This window comes from Gopherus flavomarginatus, chromosome 2 (genome assembly GCF_025201925.1).
Source record: "Gopherus flavomarginatus isolate rGopFla2 chromosome 2, rGopFla2.mat.asm, whole genome shotgun sequence".
NCBI classification, from domain to species: Eukaryota; Metazoa; Chordata; order Testudines; family Testudinidae; genus Gopherus; species Gopherus flavomarginatus.
This window is the reverse complement of record NC_066618.1, coordinates 20,003,133-20,015,952: the sequence shown is the minus strand read 5'-3', so window position 1 is coordinate 20,015,952 and position 12,820 is coordinate 20,003,133. Positions and strand designations below refer to the sequence as shown.

The 12,820-nt window shown below is 40.6% G+C and overlaps 1 protein-coding gene across 7 annotated transcripts in view; it reads right to left on the bottom strand.

Annotated features, from left to right (window-relative positions):
* The window catches only part of RBM33 (RNA binding motif protein 33), a 163,242-nt gene that overhangs the window by 103,979 nt on the left and 46,443 nt on the right, over nt 1-12,820 (bottom strand). For all 7 annotated transcript variants that reach the window (XM_050940397.1, XM_050940399.1, XM_050940400.1 and 4 more), the window contains exons 8-9: nt 8,681-8,889; nt 5,690-5,939 (exon numbers count right to left, since the gene is read on the bottom strand). In XM_050940397.1, coding sequence (XP_050796354.1) covers nt 5,690-5,939; nt 8,681-8,889 — 459 coding nt within the window. The remainder of the gene's footprint in view (nt 1-5,689; nt 5,940-8,680; nt 8,890-12,820) is intronic.

Here is a 12,820-nt window from a genome sequence, read left to right as displayed (position 1 = left end):
GTGTGTATGCTGGTGAAAGAGAAAGCTTGGAGAGCTTGGCCACTTTTCACAGCAGTGGTGTGAGAGGGAACCCAGGCTGATGGGTCGGGGGACTCAGTGGTACCCCAGAGGGAACCCATCAGAGTAGGTACCGCCTGGGCCTAGTGCCTTCCGAGAAGGAGATCTTCCCTCACAGTTCCAGGTCCAGAGGACCCTGGGGGTGAAAGGTGGCCCTGGCTTAGTCCCATTTTACTCCCTCCCTCTAAGTGCAGCTCTCTCTGCTTTGGCTGCTTCTGGTCCTACCAGTCGGTATCTCTGGATGGCTTCTATCTGCCAATTTCCCCCCACGGTTTCACTCATGAAATAGATTTAGAGAAACAGAAAATAGGAGTGTAAGAAAGTAAGTTTCCCTTATTTCTGTTTAGAACAAATGTCCTTAGTAAAGAGACCTAATCATACTTGGGGGCTCAGCTCTGCTACAAAATGATTTAGCAGAAATTCCAGACAGTCCTGCAACAAAATTTTAGTGACTTGGTATCACCAAATTTTACAGAATCTGCTAGTCTGAGCCCCCTAAGCTTCAAGTCTTGGTATTTCAGCTTCCAGGAAGCAAATTTTAGACAGAATGGATTCAAATGAACTTAGTGAAACACCTACCTAAATTTCTATAATACTCCCCATCACTGCCATACATAAGCACCTTTTGCATGTCTGGGAATGCCAGAATGAATTAAGGAGGGCAGGGTACCATCTTGATGCACCAAGAAAACAAAGGTATACTGAACTAACAGGAAGCTGAATTATTCAGTAGCAATCTGGCTTGGTCCCTCTCATCCTTGCTGGTCACTCTGACAATAAATTAAGTTGTGAGGTAGTCATACAGTCAAAGACACATTCACCACATGCTGAAGTTGTCAACTGACCCATCTTTAGCTACTGTAGTACCATAGAGAGATATCAGAAACTGAGCACAAGGAATATTTTGTTTTGTTGATAGCCAATACAAACCCCTATTTTGGGAAAATAGGTCTAAATTTCCTTTAATATTTCGGTCTCTGTCTCCCACTTACTTGAGCTAAAGGAACTGTGACTCAGTCAGTCCGCTTGAACAACTAACTGTGCTGGATATGTGTTACTAAAACTGTATTTTTCTTCACTGAGGAGAATCATTCTTTGTCCCCTCCCCTCCCCCCTTTCAAGATTTACACTACTGATGTCCTCTTGTCATCTTCCATAAGTATACACTTCGTAGGTATTCAAGTGACAGTAAATCTACTGCTACAATCTGAGGCCTGGTCTCCACTATGATTTTAGGTCGAATTTAGCAGCGTTAGATCGATTTAACCCGTCCACACGATGAAGCCCTTTTTTTTCCTCCCCGACTTAAAGGGCTCTTTAAATCGATTTCTTTAGTCCACCTCCAATGAGGATTAGCACTGAAATTGGCCTTGCTGGGTCGAATTTGGGGTAGTGTGGACGCAATTTGACAGTATTGGCCTCCAGGAGCTATCTCAGAGTGCTCCATTGTGACCGCTCTGGACAGCGCTCTCAACTCAGATGCACTGGCCAGGTAGACATGAAAAGGCCCGTGAACTTCTGAATCTCATTTCCTGTTTGGCCAGCGTGGCAAGGTGCAAGTGAGTGCAGATCTCATCAGCAGAGGTGACCATGATGGAGTCCCAGGATCGCAAAAGAGCTCCAGCATGGACTAAATGGGAGGTACGGGATCTGCTCACCATATGGGGAGACGAATCCATGCTAGCTAAACTCCGTTCCAGTAAACAAAATGACAAAACATTAGGAAGTCTCAAAGGGCATGAAGAACAGAGGCCATAACAGGGCCACACAGCAGTGCCGCGTGAAAATTAAGGAGCTAAGGCAAGCCTACGTAAAAACCAGAGAGGCAAACGGCCACTCCGGATCAGAGCCCCGAATATGCTGCTTCTATGATGAGCTGCATGCCATGCTATGGGGTGCAGCCACCACTACCCCAACCCTGTACTTTGACTCCATCAATAGAGAATCACGCAGCAGGGAAGCGAGTTTTGGGGACGAGGAAGATGATGATGAAGAGATTGAAGATAGCTTACAGCAAGGAAGCGGAGAAACCGTTTTCCCCAACCGCCAGGGTATGTTTTTCAACCTGGACCTGGAGCCAGTAACCCCCGAACCCACCCAAGGCATGCTCCCGGACCCTGAAGGCAAAGAAGGGACCTCTGGTGAGTGTACCTTTGTAAATATTACACATGGTTTAAAAGCAAGCGTGTTTAATGATTAATTTGCCCTGGCATTCGCGGCCAGTACAGCTACTGGAACAGTCTGTTAACGTGTATGGGGATGGAGCGGAAATCCTCCAGGGACATCTCCATAAAGTTCTCCTGGATGCACTCCCAAAGCCTTTGCAAAAGGTTTCTAGGGAGAGCGGCCTTGTTCTGTCAGCCATGGCAGGACACTTTACCACGCCAGGCCAGTAGCACGTAGTCAGGAATCATTGCTTAACAAAGCATGGTAGCATATGGTCCTAGTGTTTGCTGGCATTCAAACAACATCCCTTCTTTATCTCGTTGTGTTATCCTCAGGAGAGTGATATCATTCATGGTCACCTGGTTGAAATAGGGTGTTTTTATTAAGGGGACATTCAGAGGTGTCCTTTCCTACTCGGCTGTTTGGCTGTGGCTGAACAGAAATGCTCTCTGCTGTTAGCCACGTGGTGGGGGGAGAGGTGAAGAGTGAGTGATTTCTCCCACCAAATCAGCAGGCCCTCAATACAGGAGGCAAAATGCGACCTTGTAACAAAAGCACATGTGCTGTGTAATGTGAACAGCAAGGTTTAAGGTGAAAGAAAGAGTGTACCCATTTTTCTCTAAAATGTGTCTTTTTAACCACTCTCCCTTTTCCTCCACCAGCTACAAATGTTTCTCCTTCGCAGAAGCTAGTGAAGATTAGAAGGTGAAAAAAACATACTGGGATGAAATGTTCTCTGAGCTCCTGCTGTCCTCCCACACTGACAGAGCACAGCAGAATGCATGGAGGCAGACAATGTCAGAGTGCAGGAAAGCACAATATGAATGCGAGGAGAGGCGGCGGGCTGAAAAGAGTAAGTGGCGTCAGCTTGCTGACAGAAGGCAAGAGTTGATGCTCAGGCTGCTGGAAGATCAAACTCATATGCTCCAGCATATGGTTGAGCTGCAGGAAAGGCAGCAGGAGCACAGACCGCCGCTACAGCCCCCATATAACCAACAGCCCTCTTCCCCAAGTTCCATTGCCTCCTCACCCAGATGTCCAAGAACGCGGTTGGGGAGGGGGGGCCCTTCGGCCCCCCAGCCACTCCACCCTAGAAGATTGCCCAAGCAACAGAAGGCTGACCTTCAATAAGTTTTAAAGTTTTTAAATTTTAAAGTGCAGTGTGGCCTTGTCCTTCCCTCCTCCCCAACCTCACCCGGTGCTTCCTTCCTCCTCCACCCATCCCAGGATACCTTAGCAGTTATCCCCCTATTTGTGCAATGAATTAATAAAGAATGATGGATAGCTGGATTTGAGTTAAAGCTATCTCAACAGACTAGGATTTCCAACCAAACAGGCTAGAATCTATTATTTTGGTCTACATAGAGGACCGTATTTAGCACTAACACAAGTGTTAAATTGTCTTATTGATGGTCAGTTCAGAAAAAAAGGAAGATTTGCTGGAGTTTCAGATGATGAAGAAGAGATCATGAACTGTGTCAACACAAATCATCATGAGACCTAGAAGGCAAAGACTTTGTCATGTTGAAATCCTAATATATAAAGGTTACAAGACTCATTATTCAGGTGCCTATTTCCTGGGAATAGAGCTAGACCCTTCACTGGCTAAAAAAAATGAGCTCCCACACAAGAGATCTTGAGCAGAGATGAATTTTTGAAAAGAGATTACAAATCCATTTTGAACTTTGAATACGTACGGCATACAAGTTGTTGAAGAGAGATATTTTGATCAACAAATCAAGACAACAAAAGCCATATTTAAGATAAAAAGGTACCACTGGCATGAGCAAGATTTTAGAAAATACTATGGGTGCAGTGGAAAGATCCAATGTGAGCAACAAACTGACAGTATCTGTAACCACTGATATAAAGAAGAAAGCCATAAAAGGGTCAGTGGAGAAGGTGCTGATATGCTTTTTGACGTCAGACAGAGCAAAAGTCCCCAAATGCTATTTGCTGGAATTAGAAAAGGGAGGCTGTCCATCTGGATGCAAGACTTTCATTGACTAGTTGAAGAGGTGTGGGACAGGCTAAATGTGATTCTTTGCTTTCCATAAAACAAATACCTTCAACAGTTGCTTTAGAAAACTTAAGAAGGGTGAACAAAAGCGATTCATCCAAGAGTAAGGCGCTTCTGGACTATTGCAGGTATTCTAACATACTGACAGAATAGGTGGGAAATACTGCTTTTATTAGATATGGAAAACTAAAATAATCTCCAGGGAACAGCCATTCTGAAACCCATCTGTGAGAAGTTCTGGTACAGGATTAACACACTTGAGATCTCTCCCAATTGGCAAAGCCTAGTCCTGCCAACTTTCCTTTATTTGACAGAATGATAAGCAGAAAGTTAGCTTCAGGCCAGGACCTCTGTTCATTTGAGGACAAAATATCTATCAGATCAGAAGGTAAAAAAAAAATTTGCTTTTTCTAGTGCTGACTACAGTCACAAAGACTTCAAATTATATAAGTATTTCTTCTCTTTAGTCTCAGGCCTTGTCTACACTACTGGGATAGAAAGACCTAAATTATGCTACTCCAGCTAAGTGAATAACGTAGCTGGCGTCGACTTAGCTTGGGTTGACTTACTGCGGTGTTTATACCGTGCTGCGTCGACGGGAGATGCTCTCCCGTCAACTTACCTTACTCTTCTCATTCCGGTGGAGTACCGAGTTGACCAGAGAGCGCTCTGCTGTCAATTTAGCAGGTCTTCACTAGACCCGCGAAATCAACCCCCGCGGCATTGATCACAGCCACGTCGATCCCCAGTAAGTGTAGACATGGCTTCAGATTCAACACAGTCAAAGAAGTTGCAACTTTAACAGCCTCGTTGCAAGCTCTCAGAAAAGTTGCCCAGCAATGGGTGCTTAAATTAAATAAGTTATGGAAAAAGCGTTTAATTCTCAGGCTTTGAATCAACTAATCCATTAAAAGCAGCGGAGCTGAGAAAAGAACAAGCAGAGCATATCATGTCAAATTCATCATAAATAAAATGGATGCAGCTTGTACCTTTCACACAATAGCAGCAGTTTGACGGGTGTCACAGCATATTCACACACAAATAGTTGGGTGGATGTTCTGAAAGTGCCTTGCTGAAGCTAGTATGTTACTTGTGAAATTTTAAACTGCAATGCTTAGCTAGTTCTTAAAAACTGATGTCCACTATTTAAATACATCTTCTTTACAGTTGGCAATTCAATTGCTCCTTATTACGGAATAATGCAAGTTTTACCTTAAGTGTCATTTTAAAAGAAGAGCTAGAAGTGGAAGAGGCTTTGTTTTTTCAACAAACTACTAACTTTGGCAAAATATTTCCGCTATGATTAAGCAAGGAGAATTTTAGCCTGAAATAAGTTTGTGTACGTTATGACAGAATGAACACAGAAAACCAACCCTGTAGATAGCATTGACAGTGCAGGGAGCAGGGAGACACTAACACAAAACTTACAATATTCAGAACACTCACCTTGCACAGGCGTCACTACTGTCCCTTTGAAATGTGGGTTTATATGTATGTTCTTCGGTTGTTGGGGTGTCACTGGGGGTGGAGTCATCATTATTCCAGGTGTTTCTATCTGGGGTGGCATATGTAGTCCTGGAGGAGGAGATGAATGGTGTTGATGCTGCATAGGAAGCAGTGTTTGTAGTTGTTGTTGCTGGAACAGACTCCTAATAGGCTGCTGCTGGTGAGGAGGAATTAACCTCTGTGAATGACCCTGCAAATAACCAAAAAGAACAAAATCCATTCAGTTAAAATCCAAGTACACGGATGGAAAAAAGAAAAATCAGTAACAAAACACAAAACTGGGATTCTCTGAGAATGTTCAAGGCCTAATTTTCAAAGAAAGACACCTCCAATTCCTATCATTAAACCAGCCGAAACTACTGGAACTACCAGCATGGGAAGAAATAATTTGAAAGCAAAAAAATGTCAGCGTGAAGGGAAAATAGGCAGGAAATAAATAGTAAAGGAAGAGGTAAGAGACTGTTCATTCTTACATGTGGGGCCTGAGCCTAGCACATGGAATTTTACCAATATCCAAAAAAATTTAAGACAGATGAGAATAAAATGTCACTGTCAAGTACTGGGTGTAGCTGTCAGAAAACGAACAGAAGTAGGAAAAACAAACAAACATATGGTGCAGAATGGCTTTCGTTACTAGTGAGGATCAACTGCAGTGTAGTACCAAATAATTAGCTCTGTTTGTATGTGTCATTAGGAAGCACAGTTTAGATACCATAATAAATCCATTAGCATCTGATCATTGTACAAGGGTAGGACTGCGCTAAGAAAACTGGCATCTTTTTGTTGTACTTTGTTCCAGTGTAAGTACTTGGATTCACTAAAGGATGTAGCTGCATGAACAAGTCACATTTAACTAAACATAACCTGCAGACTTGAACAAGTAGCTTCAAAGTATTGGGTGGGAGGGGTAGGGAGTGTAGGATAGGGCTTCTCCATATGAAAAATCACAGATGTATATGAACAAATGCGTCTTGATACCTTGATGATGAGAGCACAGAAAGGCTTATAATAAAATCATTAGATTTTAATTTAAAATACATTAAATGAATTGAAGATTGCAGCAATATAGTAGGTGAAAAAACAAAGGTGATTTATGCCCCACCCATTCTGTTCTACAAGCATGAAATATTGGCATGCATGTTTTGAACCATCAAGTATTACAGCAGTATCTACTAACAGTCTGTTATGGTTTAATTAATACTTCCAGTGTAAAACCTTGCTCCCTCACTTTAATGCATCACCTCTATCATACCATCATACCCATACATAGACTGTAATCTAGGAACAGGGATCTCAGATAACAGTACTCCACAAAAACAAACAAAAAATTAATTATATTTCTTGACCACTCAAGTATTCTCTTTTGGATAAGACATTAAATTAAGATTTAATCATTTGTGGCCATTGTTGTTCCCATGGCATTTTTCATACAACAGAGGCATTGACCTGAATAACCTGGCCAAATTCCAATGTGGGTAACTAATCTGTCTACCTAAATTCTCTGGTAATTTCAATTACAGATGTTATACTTCACCTGCAACTTTAGAAAACCATTGTGTAGTATTTCTGAAGTAGAAAACTGCTGTGTGCTAACCCACAAGTGAGTGAAGACTCCTCTCTGAGAGCCTGTCTACACTAGTGAGCCTACAGTGGCACAGCTGTACTAATGCAGCTGCGTGGCTGTAAGATCACTCATACAGCCGTTATATGCCGACAGGAGAGAGCTTTCCCACTGACATAATAAAATCACGTCCACGAGCAGCAGTAGCTACGCTGGCAGAAGAAACTCTCCCACCAACACAGCACTGTCCATACTGGCGCTTCTGTCAGTCTAACTTATGTTGCTACATGGTGCTTTTTCCACACTCCTAGACAACGTAAGTTATACTGACAAAAAATGGCAGTAGAGACAAGCTCTAGGTTTTTATTTTCCCCTCAGCATAATGTACAATATTAGAAATATAAAAATACTCAGTTTTAAGAAATAACGTAACATCACTATTTTAACGGAGTCTTGAAAGTCACCAGAATGAATTCAACAGAAAAGGAAATATCTGGTCACATTTTTTCCATGCCACGATAAGTAGCAATCTCAAATGCAAAGATGGCTTCCCTATACAACTGGAGTTAACCTGCTCCTCTCTGTTGATGCAAAAAACAAAGAGCCTGATGATCTGTTTGCGTCATTTGAAAAATGCCTGAAATTTGGATACTTTGAAATACCAAGGTCTCAAACTCTGAAGTGGAAAGGTGACCCTTTTCATACTTCCAAAATCACAATTATATTTGGGAGAATAATGGATTATTTTTGGGTTTGCTGGCAAGTCCAAACAATTGGGGAAGAAAAGATGAGTTTTGGGTCAAATTTTTTTATTAAATATTTTCTGCAAATCAAGACATTGGAAAAAATGTTTTGCGTCGAACAAAATGTTTCATTTTGATCTGGAGTATTCAACATTTTTTATTTTTTTTAAATTAAATTAAAGGAAACTTCAAAACAAAAAGTCATTTTGAATGAAAAAATTCAAAACAGTTCAATTGCAAAAAATGTCTAAATTCAATTGTTTGGGATTTTTAAAAAAAATTTTCACTGATCAAAACAATGCAGGGAATCTACGAATTTGGGGAATATTTCAGTGTTGCCAAATCTGTATTTTTCACATACAAATGTTTTGGTCAAAAATGTGCGTCAAGTTCTAATCATAAGACTGTGAGAAGCCCATCTTCCCTTAAGGTCCACTGGGGCAACAGTAAATTAAGATTTGGGTTTTTTAAATCTTTATGAATGATTAAGAATAGTAAAGTTTTTCTAAAATTCACCCGTTTTGAAAGACAAGGAGCAACATAAAGATCTACAAATCAGAGTAATAACTGCCATAATTATTTTCTTAAAAGTACCAATTCATAAAGAAAATACTGTGCATTAGTTACCGCTGTTGGTGGCTGCGTTGGCAGCAGCGCAGGCCTGTGATCCTTCATTCTTCCCCTTTCATTGTTGTCTCTTCTTTGTTCTCCCATTCCATGACACATTATGGAACCTCCTCTCCTCCCTCCTCTCCTTGAGCCATAGCGTCCCTGTTTAAGCTGTCTTTCCCTTTCTTCAAATTCAAACAACGCTGCTTTGGCTTCTGCTGAGAGTTCTGTTATATGAGAAAAAGGCATATGTTAGGTATTTGCGGTAAGGATTAGAAAGGACACCATTATAACTAGAGAAAAGTGTCACTACAACCAAGATAAAATTTGCAGGCTCTTTGATCACCTTAAGGTGGCAATGGCATGCTAACATTTCATTAAAGCAAAACCAATGTTTTTCTTTTTGTGTATTTGTATCTGCTGCAAAGGTAAACATGTAGTGTCAGGTTAATGAAACTAACATGAAGGAAAATGTTAGTTTACTATTGAAGTCTGCCTCACATTTGTTGCTTGTTGTTTAAGAAGTTTGTTATGTGAAAGGAGCTAGACTGCCAGCACGGGTATCTTCATTCTCTGTTTATCCACAAAAAAGGCGTACAGAAAAGGAAGCAGCAGGAAACACTATAGTAAAGGTTATGCTGAGTCTTCCATTAGAACCATAGTTTTCTAATGCTTCACCTTCTGTTCTGTACGTTTGTCTTATGCCAAAGACCTTTTCTGAATATTTGAACAAATTCAGCTAATGCCATTTTTGAGAAATATTAAAGGACTAAATGATACACACACTCTTATGCAATTTATTTGTGGCTCAAAAAAAAAAAGGGATGAACTTAACAGGGGACAAACAAAGACTAATCACATTAGGGTGACCAGATGTCCTGATTTTATAGGGACAGTCACAATTTTTGGGTCTTTTTCTTATATAGGCTCCTATTACCCTGCACCCTCTGTCCTGATTTTTCACATTTGCTGTCTGGTCACCCCAAAACACATACTACAGATTTTGGGCCCATCTACAACTGAGAAGCTGGTTACAACAGTTGCCCCCAGTTCATTTATAACATGGCTAAATGTTGCAGAGTACATGGTACCTGGAACTAAAGTTAAAACCCAAGGCAAACCAGGTCAGGGGATAACTATTAATCCACACTTCTACTGTAATCTAGTCCCCGACTAACATACAAAGTCTGTACTAAATATTAGGACACAGAGTGAAGGTTTTACCAGCAGCATGACCAGGCAATACTTTATATGCTGTACATTTTAATGGGGTCCACTTAGTGACAAGCAATATAACAAGCTAAACGCTTAACTAGAAAATCACTAATAAATAATACGGTGCTGCTTTTGAAACTGACTTTTCCCTTTATCTTGTTAACTGTGCAAACTTAACACTATTAGAATATGTATTTGCTGTATGATGAAATGAACTTACAAATCCTTTTTTTAATAAAGAAATAATCCATATTTAATGTTACAATTTAAAGGGACAGCATCAAGAGTCACATTTCTGTATGAAATATTTTTCTCAACTGGTATTACAAATAATACCTAAAATTGAAAGTTTTGAGAGAAAAATGTGTCGTTTGCATGTCAAACGACGCTGGGTATAAATCAGTTTCTCTGCTCCTACTGAGTGATTTTTGCACGTTGTATAGGTCTTTCACACAACTCTGGGGGGAACATCTAAAAGTAAGAATGTGATAAAGTGACAAAAATGGCAGGGGATGTAATAGCTAAAGCTACTTAAATCACTGTTTTAAACTTACTTATAAGTGATCTCATCAAGCTTTCAAGTTCACAGCTGATTGAGGCATGCGTATGTATGTGTGGGAGGAGCAGAAATGGGAACCTGCTGCTATTCTTATTTGTCTGGAGATACTTTGTGTGCATTTGGATTGTGAAGGCTGTATATTTGCAACAGAAAAAGGTAACTAGTGGCCTAATATTTCAGGAGGCCCCTAAAAAAGGGTTTAGAACTTGAAGAGCATTACAAAATGTGGCAAAAACTGCAGACACCCTAACATTCATTATACATTTGCACAGAGTTGTTGCCATTTGCTGATAAGAAGATGGAGCCAGGGGATGGTTGCTGGGAGCAGTTGACAAGGTTTGGAAAGCTGACAGCAGCCCTTTACCAGATGGAATAGATTATGGAAGGAAGGACAAACTGCACTGGACATGTTATTGCCAGGTAGTTTCCAAATGAGTTAATGAAGGTCTGATGTAGGTAAAATCACATCCCTGGTCTCTCATCTTTCTTCCTGTGTGTCCAGGATAATGCCCATACTATGTTTCAAGGTTCAAATTTCAGTTGTGTTGGTCTCCAAAAATGTGATTAAGTTGAGGGAAAGGAGAGGTGTCTAAACTATAGAGGAAGCTATTCTGTCCAGTCAATGAACTAAAAAACCGTAACAGCTGACAAATGTATTTTAGGTCATATAAGCACAGACGACTTGCTCAATTTTTCAGTCAACAAATATAGTTCCATAAAATTATGGATGTAAAATAACAGGGTTACATAATGGCTATTGTTCTGCAATAAACTACAGCAGACACTGCTACACGTGTACTATGAAGACGGTGATTATTTGGATATGATTTTGTTTACTTCATTGCAGTTTAGAAACATTTAACAAATTTTTGATTGTGGCACTGAGGAAGTACGTTATGAGGTCAGGAGAGATATTCAGTGTTTTATTCCTCTCTCTTTCCTAAAAGAACAAATAAATCAACTTGAGGGTCCAACTTTATGCCCCAGCCCTGCAAATGTGCATCTGTGCAGTAACCCCTTGCAGTCAGTAAAGGCCTGTTTTCACATACAGTGCTGCAGCTTGCCACTGTAGCGCTTTAGTGAAGATACTACTACACAGATGGGAGAGATTCTGCTGTCAGCATAGTTGACCCATCTCCCCAAGAGGCGGTAGCTATGTCAGCAGGAGAAGCTCTCTTATTAACACAGTGCTATCTACCCGGGGTTAAGGTCAGTAGAATTATGTTGCTCAGAGGTATGTACTATTCAGACCCTGGAGCGACATAGTTATACTGATAGAAGTCTGTAGTGTTAGCCTGGCCTAAGACACCACACAATGGAGGAGTACACTATTTGTACATTTATGTGATGGTTCAGAGCCTTAAACACTTAAAAGTTAGATAATGCAAAAGTTAAGGTTCTCACAGTATCCTTCATTCATCCTCTGTACATACACAGAATATTTTGGAACAACGCCGATAAACATACTGTAAATTACCATGGGAATAACTCTATTTAATATACACATGCACAACATGAACAGTTTTCAACAGCAGCAAAGAATCCTGTGGCACCTTACAGACTAACAGACGTTTTGGAGCATGAGCTTTCGTGGGTGAATACTCACTTCCTCAGATGCACGTTCTGCATGCATCTGAGGAAGTGGGTATTCACCCACGAAAGCTCATGCTCCAAAACGTCTGTTAGTCTATAAGGTGCCACAGGATTCTTTGCTGCTTTTACAGATCCAGACTAACACAGCTACCCCTCTGATAGTTTTCAACAGGAGTGCCATGGGTGTATCAGAGGGAGAAACTGGGTGCTATGTATGCGTTGGTGATGGGACAAGGTTAAACTATGTGACATTTTGCGTATTTCCTGATTTGAGCACTCAGACTTGTAACCTTATTACATTACACGTTTCTGTAGGAGTGTGTGTGAAAGAGCAACAAATTTAATGAAACACTGAGATTTCAGACCAAAAACTCAGTACATTCAAAGTTAGATGTTATACCAAGCATAAACAGATTACATTGTGCATACTATTGCTGGCATCAGTACAGCATCACTAATAGTTCCAACTGCTTTGTGTATGGCTTTCCACAAGCGTGGAAGCCACACTGTTTGTTTTTTTAAATCAGGCCTAGAGGGAAGAGTTCCTGGGAAGAGCAGGAGAGCAGAGCAGAGCTGCTTTGAAGTATGCTGTTGGTTTTTGATTGTACCAGGCCAAATAAGATAATTATCTCCCATTCTTTCCTTAAAGATAAATAAGTCTGTTATATACATCCATCCATAATGTAAGCTCTATACAGCCAGTCAATAATTCTATATGGTAATAATGAGTACATATAAAGCTTTATTTAAAGGATGAATTCAGTATTCTCAGAAATGTATTTTATATCCTT